The 22,523-nt window shown below is 39.7% G+C and overlaps 2 protein-coding genes across 10 annotated transcripts; one reads left to right on the forward strand and one right to left on the reverse strand.

Annotated features, from left to right (window-relative positions):
- The first annotated feature begins 4,106 nt into the window (after nt 1-4,106).
- On the forward strand, nt 4,107-19,568 carry LOC140311789 (GRAM domain-containing protein 2B). Of its 9 annotated transcripts, none has more exons than XM_072389318.1 (13): nt 4,107-4,323; nt 12,705-12,887; nt 13,686-13,749; nt 13,865-13,937; nt 14,018-14,121; nt 14,244-14,342; nt 14,552-14,623; nt 14,947-15,015; nt 15,191-15,287; nt 15,587-15,676; nt 15,946-16,045; nt 16,425-16,532; nt 17,375-19,568. In XM_072389318.1, exons 1-13 carry the CDS (start codon nt 4,232-4,234, stop codon nt 17,391-17,393), a joined length of 1,170 nt encoding a protein of 389 aa, XP_072245419.1. In that variant the 5' UTR covers nt 4,107-4,231; the 3' UTR covers nt 17,394-19,568. The 9 variants fall into 9 exon arrangements, with proteins under 9 accessions (XP_072245419.1, XP_072245420.1, XP_072245422.1 ...); XM_072389319.1 differs by having other exon boundaries at nt 12,708-12,887; XM_072389321.1 differs by having other exon boundaries at nt 12,714-12,887.
- A 1,032-nt stretch (nt 19,569-20,600) lies between these two features.
- On the reverse strand, nt 20,601-21,884 carry lim2.2 (lens intrinsic membrane protein 2.2). The gene is made up of 4 exons (XM_072388674.1): nt 21,707-21,884; nt 21,440-21,580; nt 21,057-21,191; nt 20,601-20,671 (listed from the first exon to the last, which is right to left on the reverse strand). The coding sequence occupies exons 1-4, from the start codon at nt 21,882-21,884 to the stop codon at nt 20,601-20,603; spliced, it is 525 nt and encodes a 174-aa protein (XP_072244775.1).
- Between the last annotated feature and the right edge of the window lie 639 nt (nt 21,885-22,523).

Below are 22,523 nucleotides of genomic sequence, written 5' to 3' on the forward strand. Positions count from 1 at the left end.
TTACTTCCTCCTACTCCTTTTTTAACATGATAGTGAATGCATCTGGCATTTATATATATATTTTTTTATTTCTTTATTTTTATTTTTTAAACATTTTTTTCCTGTGTTCGAAATATAGAAATCAATCAATCAATCAATCAAAAATCTAATGCCCCACGTCAGTCAAGCAGGAAGACATGTCATGCACACACGACCCCTAATGAGTGAACATTGTTCTAAAGTATGAAAATGCCCAGTATGACTGCTACTAAAAAATTACTCCTACACTGTGCAGTGACATACAATGTCCCAGTGTTACAGGCAAGATGATACCACGGTAAATTGTCCCTTCCCACTGGCCTCATTGAAAAAAAAGGCTCACAGGGGTGAATCATTGGTGAAGCACTGACCTTTTTGAGCCAGCCAATAGATACATGAGATGACAGTTTAGGCCGTTGAGCAGAAGTTTAAATTTAAAAGGTTGGTGCTTTGGAAAGTTGGAAATAGGAAAGTTTTTAAAATGTCTCTTTTATCACTTCCTCAATCGTAAAATGTGCGTCTGCGTGTCTCGCGAGCCTTTGAAATAGTGGTTTGATGGAAGAGAGAGAAAGAGATGAGAGACAGGGATAGCTTGGAAAGGGAATTTTAACTCATCACCTGACCTGAAGCTCACACAAACAAGCTCACACAAATCAGCACACACAAACACATGGATGTTTGCTAAGACCCAGTCACTGAAATTGTCATGAAAAGCCTCGATGGTCATACATTTTCAATTCACTCTGCTATGGTGATCATGTGCACCATGACACCATATTTGTCTCACATCGTTCCATGTGATGCAAATTGGGGAAATTTTCATCTTACGATACAAAAAGTTGTTTTTCTGTGCAGTGAAAACAGCTTTTTGTTTCCTGACAGGGTACAAAAATCCACATAAATCAAATTTTAAACATTCCAGCTGGTTAGGTATCACCAGCATTTTTGTTCTCATCTAATAATTCTATTAAAAGGCTACTCTGTGATCTCACATAGCAGAATGATTTCAATTCCTGATAATAAACATTCAATTTACTGGCACTTTTACCAGTGCTAAGAAAGCTTGCTTTCATACAATCCTATTGAAATCTCCTGGCATCTGCATCACTTTAGTTCTGACAAATATCATATTGCCATTTATTGAACAAATGTTGTATTTTTCTTTCAAACAGCCTAATGCAGTATGTCCCTAAGTTGACTGAAAGTAGAATGTATTCACTTAGGATCTAGTTGGTGTACAGTCAGTGGTGTCCTTTGTTATTCCGCTTCATAAGCATTTTTCTGCACCTATGAAATAAGGTGAGTGGCTGCAGCTGTGTGTGCGTCACAACCCTGATGTTACCAGGTCAAGGTGTTGCTATCCTACCAAGGTTAGAGTCTTTCCTCCAGCAGCTGATAATAAGAATGTCTTTCACAAAACAGTCCTCTCAAGTAAGCAGTAGTCTTCTAAGCATAGGACACATCTATCTATCTATCTATCTATCTATCTATCTATCTATCTATCTATCTATCTATCTATCTATCTATCTATCTATCTATCTATCTATCTATCTATCTATCTATCTATCTATCTATCTATCTATCTATCTATCTATCTATCTATCTATCTATCTATCTATCTATCTATCTATCTATCTATCATTTACGGTTAGTAAAAAGGTTGGTAAACAGTTAAAGTCTGATCTAGGCATTATATTTCAGCTCTATTGTTTGTCTTTGTTGCAGATTCTACAGAAAAGCAAATAATAATGAAACGTAGAAGGTTCCTCTCTGAAAAGGCAAACAATGCTTCCAGACTTAAATAGAGGTAACAAAAGAGTGTAATGAAGGGCAGAAAATGAAAGTGAGTCAAAGTATGTTTGATAAAACATGCTTTAGACGTGTCCTTATTGTGACACGCTCAGCTCTCACTGGCTCTTGAGTAATCACGTGGTTTCTTTTCAGTGTTGCAAAGTCTTTTTAGAATATTTACCTGTTCAAGGGGAGATTAATCTGAATGAATAGCCCAGTCTGTCAATATTAGCATATTGTGTGGTATTACTTGACACAACTTTTGCATAACAGTAACGGTAAGCTGTGTTGGATATGATTTCACATCCTTAACTGCAGGTGAATTTATGTCGATTTAAGCCTTGGCTCAGCTATGCGAATCATTTCTTCGTAATTTACACGCTCCAACATGCTGAAATATGCAACAGTTGAATGTGAACCAGAGACATAATCTTTGGCTCGTTGAGTGTTCTTCAATAAAACGATGCAGCATCTGTTTGATTTTTGATCACTTTCAAAAAGTATTAACTTAAACCATAAGAGGAAAGATAAAGTAATCACCAGCTCTGCTCGGGTGGATTCCCCCATTTTGTAATCATCAAAAATCACATCTTTGCAGATCCTCTGATAACAAGTGAGTCAAAGACTGATCCTCATAAGAATTGTGTTAACACTGCCTCGTCACAAAAAAAGGCCTCAAAGACGTTGTGTAATATTCACACATCAAATAAAATCCATGATTAACCAAATGCATAAAACCAGTCGACACACTGTGAGGGTGGGCTTTTGTGACTGCTGTGTCCTTGGGTGCTTATCCTTTTTGTTCAATTAATAATCCATCATCCACGCTGATGATTCAACACAGAAAAGCCTGTTATTGCCTACGCAGCATCGACGCCACACTATTACATTACACACTTCCTCCCTAAGCGTGATTTCCTTTATCTGCTTTGTCTCCCGGCAGTGAGGATGGAGGGGATGAACGGGGGCTGGCTGGTGTAGCACAGATTGTGTGAGGGTGGTGTGTTTGCTGTGTCATGAGGCAATACACTGCCTCTTCTGTTCCTGGTAACGTGGCAGTGGCTGGGCTGCCTGGTGAGGAGAAAAAAAAGTCTTTCTTTGCTAATATTTGCATACTTTCTCAAAACTGTTACTTGGTAATAATCTTATGTCTTAAAGATCTCCATTAGGACAAATCAGTGATATTAAACTTAGAAGGAAACGTGGTGTGAGCACTTTTTAAGCATGTTCAGCAGGAAAATGAAAAATGTCCAAAACAATTTTTTTCTTTTGTGCCAAATATTATTTTCTTGACCAAGGTTCAGGGTCAACTACAGAAAACACTCACACAATACTCAAGGTCACTTTAAATGGTTGCTGTGTCTGGTAGCTCAAATCCACACTATTTACATATAAAGAAAGTCTACTTAATATTAACACACCCTTAAACATATTCCATTTTTAAAAATGATAGTCACGAGTAACAACTGCAGTTATACAGTGTGACTACAATGTGAACTGACAGCTGCCAGCCTAAAGTTTGGCCTTGTGATATCAGTCTGGTGATTGTACAGTGGGTGAAAGTCATTGCCATTTGTTGCACCAAATGTTACCTTTTTCTCTTACCAATAAGGGCAGGAAGCTAATCAATAAGGAGTTGAGACTTTGCTATATGATGAAGCTGAATTCAGATTTTACTTTATAAACTCTGTCGGCTTTTAACTTTTAAAAGTAATTAGTTACTAACAGGTGCTCTTTTTAAAGCAGTAGAATCATTCGTGGTAGTATAAAAGCAAATATATTTAATCAAATCTTAACTTACAAAAGAAGCAATTTAATCAGGCAACTGCAAATACTATTTATTGTTATCATTCGTAACATTAGGGTTTATGCTAATTCAAACCACCATGCAGTAACTGTAAGCTTTCTGCATGAAAAGCAGTATGCAAAACAGTAGAGTATTGCCCCACCCAGGTATATGTAACAATGACAGTGTTCCTCTCAAACAGATAATGTTTATAGTGATGTGGAGAATGGACGAGTGTTTTTAAAATACTGTGCCCTATCCCCATAACACGTGATAAGTCTCATTTTCGACAAAATTACACATTAAAAGGCCAACACAAGCACAGTAATAACAGGCCCTGCTTTATATAGGTCTCAAGGCAGGGACAGCCCAACTGCCAAATAAGGCAATGGGCGGTTGGTGTGAGCCAACTACCCCAATCTGATTGGATGACAGGTCTGACATGACTATTTTTTCTCAGGTCGTTGTCGATTGTGATTGGTTGTCTGACTTGGTCCGATTTAGGATCATTATCCTAATCAGCCGTGGATGAAGTGAGAAGTGAGAGAAAAAAAGAGCAGAAGCTAAAGAAGAACGGTGGAGTTTGGCGTGGAGAGTCGTTTCAACACGAACCGACCACCACTGGCTGAGGGGAGAATGCTCGAAAACAAAAGAGAGAGGTTGAAAACCTTTCTTCGGAAGATTGACGAGAAGGCCATCGTCAGAATAAAGCACTTCATGAAGGAGAGGTAGGCGGAATTAATGTTGCTAGCTGAACCGCTATCTGCCGGTGAGCATCATCAACAAGGTGGATGCTAACGCTTAGCGTTTATTTGCTGATAACATCCTGACTGACAACATTTGATCGTTGGGGATAATTTTAATATACTGTTAAATATTGGACTACGAAATATTTTTTAAGATGTTATTTTACGTAAAAACATGCCAAAGAGTACATTTCCCTGTGGTACAAGCTGCTAGCATGCTAGCCAGGCTGAGGATGTGTTGGTTTTTAAATACACCTGATATGAATGCGTAAGTTTAATTTGAATTGTCTTAAGTTTAGATCTAAAATAGGCTACTCGTGACTACATACGGTGGTGGTTATTGGGTTTTATCTGCTGTTATCGTTGATTTGCTTAAGCAACACAGGGAAATCTGCACTGTGCCTCTAGTATGATTCCAATGTCGTTAGCTTATTCAGTGATTGAACTGGTGACCTAAGCACCTGACCATGGTGACATGTGTAAAGGCAGACTTTGAAGTCGTCAGATTTTTTTTTCCCCCCTGTTATTCAATATAACTTAGCGCAAGCAGTTTCTTAAAGTGCATCTACAGACCCTGGGGTAGGGTGTTTAATTTGAAACGTTTCTCAGTCTGGTAATTCCCAATAATACAAGGATTGTCCAGTATCCAGTATTGCCTGGTTGTGTTATGCGTGTTATTTTTGTCTGTAGTAGCTGGGTAATCCAGTCATTTTAAATGAGCGGCATTGCATGTAGGAAATGGTGTAAGGAAAAGCTGGTCCAGATTTGGTCTGTTAATCTAGCCTTTGCCTACTACTCAGAAATCATGACTTCATCCAACCCCCATGTGGGTTGGCTTTCCATCAACATTTGTTGTTCAATCATTATTAATCCAGGCCTGTTTGGTTCCACAGTTGTCAAGCTTTACACTTTACCATGTGAATATCACTACATAAGCATTTACAAAGACAGTGTGGTGTGTACTTTGTACATGAAGAGAAACATGCGTGCACACACTTGTCAAACATTGGACAGTACGTACATTATGTTTTCACAGGACAGCTTATTTTTAGACCCCATGAGTCAACCACAGGTGGTACATAGTGTTATATAAATGCTCCCAGAATCTCACTGTTGGTACTTCCTGTCCTCTGAGCTTTGCCTTTAACATTCCTCCCCATAGATAGCCATTTGCTGAAGTGTAAGAGCCCTGCCAATCAGAAGTGGCGTGCTGGTTATCAGTACAGTTATGGTGTGTCTGCTGTGTAGCATGGTGGGTGATTATCAGTTTCCACTACATAAGCACATTTGTTATGATGGGAAGGCTTAAATGAGCTAATGCTCTTACCTTATAAATGCAGCAACCACCTAAAGTGATTTAATTCCCTGGTATACTTTCCCGTCAATCTCCAGATTAAAGGTGACATTTTCAAATGAATACATTTTAAAGGAACACAGTTGATGATGATGGGAAGTGCACAGCAGGCCTTAACTGAGCATCTGCTTACAAGCTCATTATAAGTTGCTTTGTGTGCAGGTTCACACAGCGCGCTGTCAGAAAAATATGAATTGCCTGGAAGAACCTGGTACAGCTGCAAAGCTTCTTGAATTGGAGTATCTTAAAATAGGCTGGGTGGGGCAGCTTTGCAGGCGTCCTGTTGGCTCCAGGAAGATGCTCCCAGGACAGAGCTTCATTGCTGCTGTGGGCTGTGAAAACTCTGTGGGTTTAAATTATGATATGTGTCCATACTTGGAGAGAAAACCCAAGTTGGAGGATGAAAACCACATCTGCAGGACTGTTTATCGCTTAATGGAGGGTTGCAAACTACCCATCTGGTCAGGGTTGAAGTTATGTGTTGCTTCTGTCAGACTATTGCTAAAGACAACCCCACTGCCCTTGTAACACAGCCAAGAGAAAAAAGCTATATTCTTCTTAGCTGTTTCACATCTGTTACTTGCAGTGGCCTGCTGAATTCCACTACAAGTTGTTCCTATAGGTTATTCTTATTTCAGACACAAAGCTTTTCTGAGGCTCATCTAAAAGTGGGATTAAAGCTTACTTTTTTGTACTTTTTGATGGTGCCTCTCTGAGGCAAACAAACTGCTGTTATTGATGTGTACTATTTGCTGTTTTCACTTTCTCTGTGTGAGCAATGTGTGAGCAGAGTTTTTTGTACTTTACAAGCCAGTGTACAAGTGTGAACGACTCAATTGAATTGCTTCTAACAAATGTTATCCTTTTGAATGAATTGGATCACAATTTATGTTGATATGATATAGAAGTATGCTCAAGAACATGAGGTGTAGATCTGTTGTGTATGTTCAGCAAACTGTTGCTTATCATTAACATCTACTGCAGATTAATTTTTACCCTTCATAATGCAGAGATAAGGCTTTCCGCTTTGTCATTTAACAGGCAGTGTGTCAAAGTTTTAAGAGGATAGCATGTTGGTCATCAACTGGTTATTACCCGATTTCTAAGACTACAAGAGATGAGCCATTTTTTTAGAACCTAACTGAGTTTTATTCCCTCAAATTGAGCTTCCAGTTCAGTACAATGGTTTGCTTTAGTATTTTATGATTTTTGAAACCCATATGGGTTATTGCAGCCCCCACCGTCACACTATTTCCTTTGTAAACATGCCTTGTCACCATACAGTCAGTTTGAAGAAAGACACTGTCTCTGTGCTCTGTTTGCATTGAGGAAGTCTGGGGAGATGCTGCATGCACAAAGCCACATGACTTCCTACTCAGAACACACACACACACTTATTCAGAAACGCATGCAAACAGTTGGACTTTCTGTTCCACTTGGCACTCATACATAGTTTCCTGCTGTGAAACCCTGGCAAGGGGCCACAAACTGTTATTTTGCCTTGATCTCAGGTTCCTTTCCCTGTCATTAATAACTGCCCTCAATACAGTAAGCTCCTACATATTTACAGTTCATTGAAGATATCCTTTTTTGATTTTTCTCAGCTTTTCTGCTTTGTTCGTAGTGATGACTTGAACATGGGTGTAAATAAAGTCATATTATTCCTCTTTTGAATTTCCCCCACTGGGGGATGAATAAAGTATTCTATTTTAATTGTTTATGAACACCATGTTGTCATTGCCATGATGCGTTTAGTGTTAAAGTCATTGATTGATTTGAATAACTTAACTGTTCGATTTGGTGTGAGGAAACACAGCTGCAACGATCAGTTTTGCTGTGGAACAAACCGATTTTGAATGGATGAACGGGAATAGGTGCAGTTGGATTATCTTTGTGTTAGTAGATGGTGAGTTCCGAAATGGTGATGGTGTTTAAAAGCAGTCCTTAACTGTCCAGGAGAGGGTGCTCTCAAACTGCGTGGGGTGTAAAGCTTGTGCAAGCCTCACATGCCAGCTGAGGACTCACGTTGTAACGGCGGCAGCGTCGGTTGTGGGAAGGATTCTGCATAGATGCAACTTTGTCTTCGGGGTGCTAGCACTGCAGACCAGCTGACATAACTGATGCCTGGAGCAGGACTCCTGGGATCATCTGTCCCAACGTGAGACACAAAATGAAAGCATTGGATCTTTCCACCCCAAGGAGTTAATATGCTGACTGGAATGTCCTGTGCTTGAGAAACTAGTCTCCACCTCAGTCATGGCAAGACCTCAGAGCCTTAAAACATACTGTATATTTATGCTCGTTATTTCTTTAAATTATAGAGGATTTTAGGCTTAAGTGCTTTTTCAGGAAGATAAAAATAATCTTGATCTTCTTCAAAAATATTGTCCAAGTCTTACTGTAGATAAAAGTTCATATTGCTTTTTGGAGAGCTTACTCAATGTATGATGTCACTATCAGTGTACTGTTTGTTAAGAAGTGACCTTTTGCCTACTCAGATTATGTTGCAAATATTTTTTATGTATACATTACATTCAGTTATATATCCAGCTTGCTTTTTCCTGCTTTCAAGTCAACTTTATGTCACAGTAATTTAATATTTTGCGGTTAAGAAAGTGAAATTTTGTATTGATTAACAGATAAAACGGTGGCCCATGGGCCCGCTCATTGAGCCAATAAGATTTGTGGATATAGCATGCAACCCTACTTTTAGATTTTAGTGTTTGTATCCAAGACAAATGGATGTTGGCTCAAGGACTTTTTCATCCAGTTGGTAATTGCTACTCGTTTACAGTGAGAATGTGGCCGTTGATGTTGAGACGAGAGAGAGGTTAGTCGGTGGTTCACAATGATTCAAGTAGGACTTATGTCACATGGGCAATTGGATTCCCTTTGAGTTCACAGATGGTGACGTGTTGAGTATGGAAATTAACTGCTGAGGAGGAGTAACTTCCAGCCAAGATATGCAAATGAAACCATTTTAGTACATTTACATTAACGTGTGTGTGTGTATATATATATATATATATATATGTGTGTTTTGGATTGGGTTTTCCAAGCTTTTAATGTTTCCTGCTGTCAAACAGCTGTTCTTGTGCTCCATTGCCCCATTTACAGCCTCCACAAAGGCTAAGCCAGCTATTGTCATGCATATTGTACTTGATGCTTTTAAAGTGATCTCCCTGTTGGTGATGAGAATAGGGTATTGAATTCTGTGGATAGGTTTTCCAAACCAAGAATAGGCTTGTAGTGTTTCTCTCAACCCCCACATGTCCACCGACTACCTCCCACTGTTACCAGTTTCCACAACAACACTATTTAATGCAGCACCAGAGTGGACGAAGGCTGTGAGAGGATTTTGGGTTTAAAACTGAAAAACTCTTGCTCTTGCTCATTTTTTCTTTTTTCTTTTTTTAATATATATATATATCTTCTTAATTTAGATTATTTCACTTGATACTTGGTTTACAGTGTATTTCCAGCTGTGGCTTTATCTTTATGCTGTGCAATTTTATGATTTCAACAGTCTTCGGAAGAAAGACCTTTACTCCCATCTGAGTTGGCTGCTACGGGTATAAGTGCATAAGGCACTGTCATACTCTGTCATTCAGCTGTCTTTTTCCAGAGGTGGCCAGAAGCTTTTTTTGGCTATTTGGGGAACAGATAAGAGAAATTTAGTTGGTCATGGAGAAAGGGAAAGACTTGCCGAACCAACGGGGTGCTTCAGTTGATGTCGGTTGCTCTCTGGATCCGAAAAGGTAAAATATCTACTTTCTAATAACAGCTGGAACTTTTTTGCGCTGACCCGTGGGAGCAACCTTTTTCCCTTTTCTCTTGTCATCACATCAGTTTAAATATGCGTTTGTGACCAACAATCCTTACCTTTTTGATTTCTTATAGATCATCTGAAAGTCCTGTGAAAAAGTTAGTCTGACAGCATCAAGACCAAGTCTGTGATGAATTATTTGTGTTTCCTTAGTTGCCCAAACTGAAGCAAATGAGGAGATCAGACTAAAGTATCTGTCAAAAAAATACAACTTCAAGAGAGGTTGTTGTTTGGGCTTTAGGAAGCAGACAACTTTTAATAGTGATTAATAACTTCCTGCAATCTGCTGGTATCCCTGTGCTCCTTTTGAAATGTTGGGTGGGGACAAAGCAAGACTCGATTAGTCTTTTCTCTTCCTGTTTCTTTTTATTAGTTTGTAATTCAGACTTGAACAGCAAAGTAGGTCAGAGGTTATGTTCTCCGTGTGAACAGCACACGCCTCTACAGGCCTCCTCCTGCTCGGTAAATGTCGTGAGGCACTTTAGAGACGCCACTGTTGTGCAGGACATTTTATTCTTTGATAAGTTTTCTTCCTTATTGTTGTCATCTGGTGATCTTCTTCTCCCCCCGGTGAGACTTACCCATCCGACTTAGATGGCTTTGAACACTGTCATGGTCACTCGGGACAGTTGTCCTTGGCATGAAATGTACAGACTTGAAATAACATTGGATGTTACAATTGATTATTTATTTAGTTATCTGCGGATTTTAATTGTTATTACCATTCATCCATGGTTAAAGTTATGCAGTTATAGGACCAGAATAATGACATTAATAGTAATTTCTTGGAACATCCTTATTGAACTGGAGAATTTAAAGGTTGATTGCTATTAATCAGGTTTTTATTAAAAAATTTTTTTAATCTTGCTGTTTTGGTGAGAGTGCAGTAATTAGAACCCTAGCGTCCCTCATCAAAGTAATATTTAGGGACTTAGAAGTAAAAGTATCATAGAAAACTAAAGTTTCAGCTGTGTATGAATACAGCACATCCTAATGGAACACTGCAGCTTTCTGTATGTTTAAAAAGAAGCAGCTTTAACTTTCTCACGGGTCATAACCTGTCCTGACTAATTAAAGAAACAGATGTTAAGAGAGCGTGATTGCATCAAAACACTGCCTATTTTATCCTGCTGCTAAACAGAACTGGGTCGTGTTTAATCATGCACACCTGGCTAACCTTTAAACGCGGGTTATGAAACTGTTCTCTCTCTGGCTTTGGCAGAGTCTCCACCCACAATGGCTGTCTTTCACAAGTGTTAACAATAAGGCAACCAGGGAGATAAGGGTTTCGTAAGTTTTTCCCGGAGAAAGAAGCTACAGCTACATCTTAAGAGTCAAAAGCAGATTTTAGATTTCTTAACATTGACGAGTACAAGTCGTTTTTTTTAAATGTGCTTTTAAGATGGCTGCCACTCGACTGTCAATCAAAGCAGGTACAGATGGGTAAAGTTGCACAACATTTCTTTTGTTCCTTCTCTGTCTTATCTTTTCTCTGGTTCCTCAGGTGACTCTGAGGAACAATAGTAATTTTCAGGGGAGATGAGTTTGACTGCAGTAGATCTTAAAGACTACTGACTGAGCTGTGGGAAGAAATTTTCCATTGTTGGCATTTGATTAATTAAAGAAGGTGCGGATATTGAAGCACCCCTACATGGAATCAGATTGTGTAGTCTGAGCACTTCACAAGAATTGTACTTGCTTACTTATTTTTACACAGAACTGTCATATCCACTTTGTTCCAAAAGATTAATGTAGATGTGATTTTCGTGGCTTGGTGGAATATTTTGTGGGATGGGCCTCGTTCTTCTCATACGTGTCTGTGCCTGTGGTGCATTCCAGTTCGTGTGTGTCTTTGTGTAAGAGGGAGGAGAGAGAAGGGGTCGTGTGTATTGGTCTTTTTCATGCTTAAGGGCTTTGGGGGAGTGCCTAAGTTTGACGTCAGCCACTACGGAGTGTCACACCACTTTCAACACAAAGTGGCTTCCTCTCTACAAGCACATTCATACAGCAACACAGCAGCAGCTTCTTTTTCTGCCAGGATGTGGCAAAGAACTTGAATAGCAAAACAACACGTAAAGAACAAAAAACCTTTTTTTAGTTCTTTGTAATTACTTTTTTTTTTTTTTTTAAATCTTTTTGTTGTGGTTTTACCTGAGGCCGGTGAGTGTAGCTCATAAAAGAAAGTCACTAAGAAGCTTTTTATTTTTGGTTTGTAAGAACGGGAAATGCCTACTGTCAGTAGGTACATGAGTTTTCGTTCATCAAAGCGATTTAAATTTAGCAGGTAAGTTGTTTCGTTGATTTCCATTTCTGGCAGTTGTGTTCAAGTTGATTTGCTCTTTGATATTTATCAGTCGAGATAGAAGATCTTCTCCAAGTCTCACATTGAGCCTATGCTATGAGTTATGTGTCATCAGTTATGGGAAGCGTGTTTATGGACGTGTACTCGTGTTATCTTTGAGGAGACCTTTCAGTAAATCGTGACTTGTACTGGTCAAGGACAGGTTACAGACCTCAACGACCCATAATAACTGCAACCTGCCTTTTATGGAACACTCCTTTTTCCCGCTTTATAGATGTGCTGTATTTGTTTAGGTTTGTCAGCTGTAGAACATGCACAGAGAAGCTCATAAAACAGCCAGGAAGTGCGTTTAAACTGTCTTGTGTGGTGACATAACATGCATCAATAAAAGTTTTCTTTAAGAGAATGATGTACATATTTCCAGCTCATTGTAAAGATAAACCCTTTGTCAGTTAGACGTTATCCCGTCTGTACGGACTTAATTCAGAACAGGATCAGTGATCTATTTTTCTTTGACTAGATTCCACAGGTGATTGGTGTTTTTAAGTGGACACTCATAGGTTGCGGTTGCTTTCCAATGATTTCCTCTGGTTTTTATTTTGATGTGAAAAAGCCTTGACCACAAGTGTTTCACTTCCTGTGAAATGACTGTGGTAGATCTTAGTGCTATGTCTGAATGTACTTTTTCACAGAGGCAATGAGTGTTTTCAGTGGTTGATCTGCATCACATACTAGTTATATTGCAAGTAATCATGTTGTGGCATGTCTGTCTTCACAGTAACTCTCCCACAAAGCGTTCTCCATGCTAATTGTACATGTACATGCAAGTGCTAAAATCTTTAGCATTTGGCTAAATCACTGTGTTGTTTCCCCCTCTTTAGCAGCAGCAGCTACCCAGTCGAGAGCAGTGGTGGCGGGCTGCCAGCCAAATCAAAGAAAAGCAGGAGCAGTCTGAGCAATGGGGGGATCAAGAAGGTGGAGACGAGGAAAGCCTTGAGTTTAGAGGCAGCCCAGCTTGAGATCCAGCAACAGCACAAAACCCTCACAAGACAAGTAGCCATCAGGTAGGACTCCCGGAGGTGAATTGGATCGTTTACAAAAGCACAAGAAGTGTGTGGACCTAGAGACGATGTCAGAATATTCTACATTCTCCGAACATACAGCGTCAATTTATCTTAAATTTGAATAATCTTCACGTCCATATGTGGTGGTATTATAAGACAATAAATGCTACTTTAAAATCACATATGCTGTATTGGAAACTCTCAGCTATTCCTAACATGCATCACAAGACCCGACCCGACTCTCAGCTGTTGTGCAGTCGTGACACACACATGACTGCACAGGCCTTGTAAAGCTGACAGCCTCCTCACATGATTCAGATGTTTGAAATAGATCTGTGATAGCCGTTTGAAGTAAAAATGATAAAGTAGCGATGAAGGTTATGATTACATTTCTCCCTTTTCTTATCTGTGTGGTCATAGGCGACACGCTGATGCCTCTTAAGCAGTTTTGCCCTCCCGCTGTTTTAAAAAAAAAAAAAAAAAAAAAAGGCCACCACTGTCAGAGAAAATATAAGGAATCATTTTATTTTGCCCATCCTGCTCCGCCCTCATAGGCCCCTTTTGGAACGTACAGATTTCTTTAGCTTTCTTACAGTATTTAAACTGTCTGCTGACAGCACCCCGAACTGCTTTTCTCTTCGGGTTCAATGAGGTGAAGGAGAATTGTACCACAGTGTGATGAAAATGTATTAAACAGAAGAGTGTATTCATGTTGCAATCTGTATCTTAACACATTAACGCAATCTTACTGGAACCAGGTTTATTTTAAACTGACAAGTGAGCTCTTTGTGTCAGCAGGTCTGAGACGTTCGATGTCGACAGCAGAGTCTTTGAGAAGGTGGAGGGCCCCAGCACACGAAGTGTAAGTTAACTTTAGCAAATAGACTTTTTACGTGGGAACTACACATTTCTGTTACTTTTTAGGGTACCGAGGGACATTTGGATTTAAATTCAAAAGAACGATCTTGTCTTTCCAGAGTTTCACAAAGCACAACAAGACATTCCACAAGTTGTTTCCAGACATTCCTGAGACTGAGGACTTGATACACGGTGGGTAAAAATGAACCAGTATAGATGATTCAGCTGATAATGGAGGTCTGTATGTAACTGAAAAGGTTTGCTCCCTACAGCGTACATCTGTGCCCTGCAGAGGGAGGTGCCCTACCATGGTCGGCTGTACATCACTGACACCCACGCCTGTTTCTATTCCTCCGTTTTGCTCAAGGACACTAAGGTAGGCATCAACTCAGACCAGGCCTAAAATTTTCTTTCTTTTTTTAAATTTTTTTTAGCCCAATGTTTGGCTTGACCGACTTCTAAGTCTGACCTTTTATGTACGGCTTTGTGCTTTTGCAGGTAGTGATTCCAGTTTCCTGCATCCACATGGTGAAGAAGCAGAATACAGCGTTGCTGGTACCGAATGCTTTGTCACTTCGTACCACAGAAGGAGACAAGGTCAGTCTCTCCCCTTTAGCCCCACATAATGTTTTAAAGCCATACAGTCTGTCGTCATGCTCAGAAGTGACTTTTGTTCAGCAACATTGAACTTTGCTGCGTGTGCGATACAATCTATGACGTGGTGGGTTTTTACGCTTTTAGGTTTCCTGATAGGTAGGCGGCTAACATTTCCTCTTTTTCTCCTTCTTTTCCTTCTCATTGTTCAGTACCTGTTTGTGTCGCTGAGGAACAGAGAATCATGTTACAAGCTGCTGCGCTCAGTCTGTCCCCAGATAGAGGTGAGAGGCTCAGCTCAAACATTCCACAGTACCCAAAAATTAGCAGTGCTACAGTTTATCAAAACCTCTTTTGAGAGTAACTTCACTGATATTCTCACCAATTGGGATCAGATTTGTTGCTAAGTTTGTTTTTAATAAGGCTGTAAAAATGCATGGTTTCAGATACTAAGCTGTGAAAACATGGCAAATCAGTGCCATTTTTTTGTTAAAGTGCAACTTTAAATTAGAGCTTGAGGTGGCTGTTTGTTTATTTGTATAATTGAAATCTCTCTTAATCTTAAGGCAATAACATCATTGTATGATCTTTTGATTTTCTGTTACAGGATGGCAGCACAAATAGTAGCCCCATCTTCTCCTCAGGCGAAAACAGCTTTGACAAGAGCAAACTTGTGGTGAGAGCCCTTTTCCTCCTTTGTGAAAAATATACATGGTTAACTTATTATCATAGAGGTCAGCATACATGATGTAGAGTATTATTATGGGCTCATATTGTATATGTGACCCCCCCCTCCCTCCCATCTGAACCGGTCGACTCTGAAATTGTGACCCTTCGTTTCTCATGAACAGAATTCCAGTCAGTCCAGTTTGGAAGACAGCTTCGACCACTTGGACGGTTCTGAAACTCAGTCTTTACAGGACCAGACTCCGCAGAGACCTCACAGAGGTAAGATTTCAGTGCTGAACACTGTGTTAACCTGTCAGGTAACAAATAGTTCACATAGTAGAAGTTACAGATGCATAGAATCATTATGTATGATGGAGAAATATTCGTAGATGACCCAGGATGTTGCAATTTCTCATACAGTACATTTGTAATGATCAGTGGTTGTCAAAGCCACACACACAGCAAAAAGCTTGTTTTGGTCTTATCTTATGCTCTCTTTTCTGTTCTCGACGGTAGACACGCAAGGTTCAAAGTGTATTAACATTGATTTCTTTTTCCTTTATCTCTTCCCTCTGTAGAGGCAGTGCCTACTGGAAAAGGCTCAACTTTCAAGAGCTTGCACACGCAGCAAAGTGATGACGACTCCTCAGAGGAGCTGTCAGAGTCAGGTAATACACACACTCACACAGGGGTTGGTAGTTGGCATTAGTTCCCAGTTTATGTCTAAAACTCTGCCCAACCAATTGAAAAGATGGATGTCCATCATTTTTGGCATTTTAAGGGGCTTCTAGATTGTGTTCTCAGGTCAATAATATTCTTACATATTCATGGAATACACGGTTTCTTTTTTTAAATGTAATGATCATCATTATGTCGATGAGGTTTCTGATATAGCCATGATGTTCATGTTATGTTTCCTTTTCCTTTCACTTTTCAGGAGGATCGTGGGTCTGGAATGTGACTGAAAAAGCAAAGTCTCTGCTGGTTCAGAGAGAGGCCAGCACCCTCAACACCCTCCTCTTCATTTACTTGATTTTGTAAGTCGTCTCTCGTCTGTTCCGTCGATTCTCCAAGATCCCCTTTAATCCAGGGCCTTATCTACCTATAAGCTAATCTCTGTTTATCACTTTCAAAGTAAAAACCTGTGAAAGCAAAGGTTTACAAACTTCACCTCCTCATCAGCCAGATTATCTTCCAAAGTCTTACCTCGATGAGAATCTAACCTGTTCACTTTTGTGATGTCAGACACTGCATTAGAGCAAACATTTGCATGTCTGCCTTTTAAAGCCAGTGGTTTCTTAATCTACTTATCTGTATTGTAAAGTCTCCATTGAGCATGCAATTGGTTTAGAATGACCACTCTGGTCCAGCTGGCACCAGACTGAACCTATTGTCTGATCTTTGTCTATGTTGCAGGGTTGTGCTGCTGTTGCTGTCGTCTGGCTACATTGGTTTGCGTATTGTGGCCCTGGAGGAACAGCTTACATCCCTTGGCGCATTGCCTGAGTTCACTTTACAGAGCGGGTAAGTTGTCTCTACTTTGATTTTAGTCTTCTGTGGGAAGCATTTCATAGATTTTTAGTTCAACAATGTCTCACATCCACTTTGTAATTAAAATGGGACCCAGGAAAGTTTGTCCTGTTTGTTTCCCCAAAAAATATGACTGAGCTTGTAGTAAGTGTCAAACTCGTCACATTACTGCCACCTAGTGGTCAGATGGTTGTCTTTTCATTGGAAAGCCCAGCGTGGACCTCTTTTCTGTATTTTCTATGCCATATTGGCAATCTAAACTGCAGATTCACAGAGGAATGAGAATAATATTGTTCACCTAACTAATGTACCGAAACTCTTTATGTAGCAAATTACGTAGAATGTTTACCGAGTATCGCCCCGTTCCCTCAGGGACTCTAAAACAAAAGTGAAATCCTAATGAGCAAACTAAAACAAGCCACATTCTACATTAATCACCTCCCACCACTTTCTTTTCATAGATTCGTGTACATTTTTGTCAACATTGTTCTGCCTCCTTTCCATTTTCCCTGCAGTTAGCCATAATATTCTGGCCTTTCTCTTCATCTTGGTCCATTAGCCGCTTTCTCTGCCAGCACAATTTAACTTTTTTAGAGTAACAGTAATTTTTCATTAAAACTGTAAAGATTTATGGCCTTTTCAGGTAACTCGAGATGTGACTGTATAGTTTTCACTTATTTATCACTATGTAGTTTTTTTTATTTTTTTATTGTTTTATCTGTCAGTGGAAAATAAGTTCCTGTCATGGGTGTAGCCTAACTTTCAAAGAAATACTTTAAGTAGCATGTCTTTGTTGTTGGTATGCTGCTCTAAACTGCTTCCTTATCTTTTGACAGGTATCACAAAGACACATAACACTCAGTGACGGAAGGAGACTCATGATTGGAAAATAATTTCAACAGAACCCAGAGGGCAAATTGTAATGTACTCACACTCTGCTCCCACGATGGCCTGTGCTGTTAACGTAGAGGTGGAGCGTTCAACCTGTGCAATTTCAGAGATGTCGACTTGAAGGGCTATTACCCCCCCTCAGTGCAGTAAACAAAAGGACATGCCGCAGATCAGTCACACAGAGCCAAGCCAAATGTATGCTCACGCTGCCTGGTTGCAGCGTGTCTGTTGTTCAAACCAAAGCCAAATGGCTCGAACTCATCAAGGTGCCACATCAGCTAAGTTGATGGGCATCTTTCTTTCAGAAACTTTTCCACTCCTGTGAATTTATGTCGTCCTTTGTCTTATTCTCCCTGAGCATGCAGTCTGAACAGGGCTATACCAGTCAGCGTTAGCCTGCTGTAGTGTTTGTTACTGCACCTCAACACTGGAGACGTAGTGCTATGCATAGCCAAAGATGCACACTGTGCACGTCTTTTGCATGAGTGCACAGAGCTGACTTTTCTATCTCTTACATAACCCTCCATTTCTAAACCGTATATTCAGTCCTGTTTTCATCTTTATATTCAGTAAGTTTTGGGTACTTCAAATGGTTCTAATCTTTCTAATCAGGTGTGGGTTGAAATGATGACTGAAATCTTAAATGCAGATCAGACCACGGAGGCTTGATACTTTCCTGATGGTCTTATCCTTTCTCTCTATCTCCAATAAGTAATGATTGCAGTATTACTCTCCTCATCTTTGACATGATTTAAAACTGTTTTAATGATCAATGCTCAGAGGTTAATTTCCCTCCAGTCTTTACTTGATGAATACATTATCAATGCACAAGTACTTCGTACCATAGGCTATGAGGAGGTTGTCGTCTCAGAGGCAGAGACGTGTTTTCTTAACCGCTGTTCTAGGACTCTGGTCTTCAAGAGTAGATTTAAAATCTGCTTGGTTCAGATGTTTAGTTGATGTTCTGTCTGCCAGGAAAGTGACCCACCTGTGTTTAAAGTACAAATTCTTTGACAGGCCTCTTGTGGACCAAACAGCATTATCAGGCTATTTTGAAGTAGCACCAATAATGTATTTCTAATGCATGTGTCTGCTGTCATTCACACTTGACTGATAGTGTATATGCAATGTTTCTCTTGTCACCTAGAAGGGCGAATTTGTAACATTTGCTGCAAGGTCCATGTTTTCAAAAGCAACACAAGTGGTCCCAAAATGAAGATTTCAATATGCAACAAATTAATATGCATGGAGAAAAATAATGTAATTCATGTTTGTGTGCAGTTTTTACGTGGAGCTTAATGTATGTGGGGAACAAACTGTGTAAGAAAAAACAAAGAAGTAAGTGAGAGGAATGGCTCAAGAGAGCGAGCGCACTTTAAAAAAATGTGTCGTGCCTGTTGCAGTCTAAAACACCTTGTTTGGATTGAGAAGAAATGGCAACGCTGGCGTTCTGTGGTATCTGATGGTGCTAAGACTTTTTTTTTAGTATTGTTTTCACTCAGGGGTAGTGGGCTACCTGCCATGTGGCTTCAGGTGTTCCAGCTTGTCATTTCACAGTCAAGTGCTCATGATGGGTTTCACATTTTGCATCTCTTTGATGGTTTCTTCATTAATCCTTTTTAAAGGGGACAAAAAGCAATTTTTCACTTGACTTTAATCACTAGACCTGCACTCGGCTCCTCAAAATGCTTGTTTTTTTTTCTTTCTTCCCCTGTTTTGATCTTTTTTTAAAATAACATAACAATGCATATCCAAACCACATCTCAACAATCACCCTCATTATGGAAGCTCATTCCGAGGAGTCGTAGTCAATCGGTCAACTTTTGCTACATCCTCATCCATTAGTCCTTTATCATATTGAGCAAAGGTTATTGCCACGCCATATACAGTACTGTCAGCAATTACTACCCCCCACCAGGGGGCAGCACACACAACCACTGCCCTCAAATGACTGGATGGGGCAGTATTTGTGTGGTTTTGCACTATTCAGAGTGTTGTAAATAATTTTGTACCGGTTGTTAATGTCCTTAATTCTATTGTGTTCCTATGGATATTTATTTGCATTACGTGTAATTCAAAGTGGTCTCTGTGAGATCTCTTTGCTATTGTTAAAAATAAAGCAAATGTTTCAAAATAAAATATCTGCATTTTTTTTCTTCTTTTTTTTTGGTCACCACTCGGTAAGTATTAACAGGAAATTAACTCTGGGAGGGACAAATGAATTGGAAAGTAGTAAAAGCAATCATGCTGTGTTAGATCTGCTTGCATCTCGCACAGAAATCGAGGAATTAATATTTTAACTTACTCCTCAATGCTTAGCTATTAATATAAATTCAAAACATTAAAAGCTAGATGGGAACTGAAGTCTTTTGGATTTCCTAAATGCAGATTTGAAATTGATAGCTGAAATCAAGACTGGCTTTAGATCTTGAAGTCTGCTTGCGCTTTGCTATTATCTGGTGAATTATCCAGAGATAACTAAGCCAAATGGCTGCCAGCTTTTCATCATGTAACCAGAATCCTAAAAGTTTGCAGGTGCCAGGGAAATTAAGACCCTGAATGACCTCCCGTTTCTATGTGAGTCACCCCTGCTGCAGGAGTGTTTTAATTCTTGTGGCTTAAATGCATAATGTTGTAGAGAATATCTCAGAAACTAATGAACTACTAGACATAAATTCATTATACCTCCAGTCATCATTTCACATGGTGGGATAAAAAAAAAAAATTATGTTGAAATTATTCCAGTCTCTAAAATTGTCCTTAGAAGTCAATGTGAGTGTGTGTGGTTGTTTGTCTCTGTGTGGCCCTGTCCAGGGTGTGCCCCACCTCTCTCCCGATAAGGATAGGCTCCAGCCCCCCCGTGACCAGACCGACGCATTAAGCGGATATAGAAAATGGATGGAAATGATTCCAGTTATGAATTAAAGAAAACATCTGGGTGAGGACGATATGTTTCAGAGTGAAAGGAGATCTGCAGGGGGTAAGAAAGGTAAGATTCTTATTTTTTGGAGTTGAGTAAGAAAGACCTTGTTGAATGTGTATCAGAGCTGCAGTGAAACCACAGAGGATTCCATGATTTCTATTTATTCCATTTTAAGTTATCAATAGCAGCAGCAGCAGCAGCAACATCCGTTGCGACAGTACTATAGCTAGTCAGTGAATTGATCTTGTTCAGCTGTCCGGGTTATTTGAAGGAGCAGGCTCTGCGGTGGTCCGTTGGTAAGCACAGAGCTGAAAAACACCTAAAGGAAATGACAGAAGCCTTTTAGATTATCTGTGAATGACAGGCACAGCAACCTATGTCAAGAAAAGCTGCATCAAGATAGATAAGAACTTAAAAGCATGGACTGTTGGTCGTCACTGTTAGTGGACATTTTCTTTAATCCAGGAGACCCAGAGGTCTTTTGTTGGATTTATTTTACAGCCTTTGGACTAATGTGTTGACGCTGTGTGTTAGGTAGTGTTGCTCTATACAAGAGAAAGCATAAAGTTTGATGTTTGACAGAAACTAAAATCAAAGTATCTGATTATTAACTTAGTAACCCCCCGTCCCCCAAAAAGGTGCAATTTGTTGTGTCGTTTCTCCGACAGTGAATTTGGCCTGTATGTCTTAAATATAATACAAACCTGCTGCAAAAGCCAAAATGACAGCAACCCAGCCTATGATGTAGGACCAGGAGAAGCGCCAGTCCAGGAAGCGTTTTCCAAAGAAAGTGACGGTCACTCCTGTGTAAATTCCCAAAGCCAGCAAAGAAAGAAAACCTGGGATAGAAAACAATATGAAACTCCACTGAGTTAGTCATGAGAACACACACAAAGAAAGATGCACATTTTCTGAGAAGCCTATTTCATATAAACTATTCATATAACCTCTAAGAATTTTACAAGTTACCTTGAACTTAAACTCTTGGTGACACCAAATCAACTCCAACTATATCAAAGTCTCAGACTTGAGAGACAGTTTAATACAACAGCAGTGTTAGGAGTATTCCTTGACATTCCTGGGTTACCTGATAGGACCAGAGCGATGCCACCCGTGCGGACTCTCCTGTTCTTGGTGCCGTTAGTGAAGGCGCTTAGGCCTAGCACCACACCAGCAAAACAGCTAAGCACCGCCAGCAGCATGAAGGCTCGTGTAGCATCCCAGAAGGCTGGACACATAATGGTCAGGACCACCATTACATACTGAATATACACGTACAGATCTTAAACAGCTGAGTTAATTTAGTTAGTTTAGTTACACAAAAATATCCAAAGGCAATTCCTGCTGTGCTTACCCACAGTTATGGTGTGGGCATGGCATTTGTGGTTGATGCAGAACCTCCAAAGCCCTTGATTGGCTGAGCTACCCGAGTACCGATACTGCATCCAGAAGTCCGTTGCTGTGGAAACAATGAGAAGCACAAGGGCGGCCACACCACACAGAGTGCCCCCTCCTGCTAAAGTATACAGCATCGTGGAGAAGCCTGGGAAAACACAGTCCCCCTAAACATTCAGTAACTGTTCAGGGTGGAGAGGACACACAATTCAGCAGGACTAATCATTAAAGTTGATCTCAGACATTTACGACTGTCTATTTAAAAAAAGCCTTTTCTATTGCTTTAACAACAGTATTCTGATTTTGTTGGATTTTACAGTTATTCTACTGTCATGATTATGAACTAAAAAGGCAGGTAACTCAGCACTGCATCAGACACTTTAACCAAATATATCTATTACATATCAACTAAAAACAACACAATTTCTTTTTGCATTTAAATTTCGATGCATCTCTTTGATATTCTAAGTCGTGAGTTTGACAATCCAGAACTTGCTGCTTGTCTCAATTTAGGGAAACATATCCTCCTGTGAAGTTAAAGGCTTTAAAGCTCCATTAATTAATGCAAACTACTATGACAAACAGTGTCTCTCTCAATTTCTTATGTAATACTGCTTAGTTTAATTCTTATGGTCAACAGGAGGAGATGAACACATTGTCTTTTACTTTAAATGCTTCCAAATACGATGCACACCAGTGAAAGTTTAAAACACAAATGTCAATCAATACTTGTCCCCATAGAAGATGAACAAAATCAATAATTCTTCATGCGGTGA

Source organism: Leuresthes tenuis, unplaced genomic scaffold (assembly GCF_036924035.1).
Source record: "Leuresthes tenuis unplaced genomic scaffold, fLeuTen1.0.hap1 SCAF_7, whole genome shotgun sequence".
NCBI classification, from domain to species: Eukaryota; Metazoa; Chordata; class Actinopteri; order Atheriniformes; family Atherinopsidae; genus Leuresthes; species Leuresthes tenuis.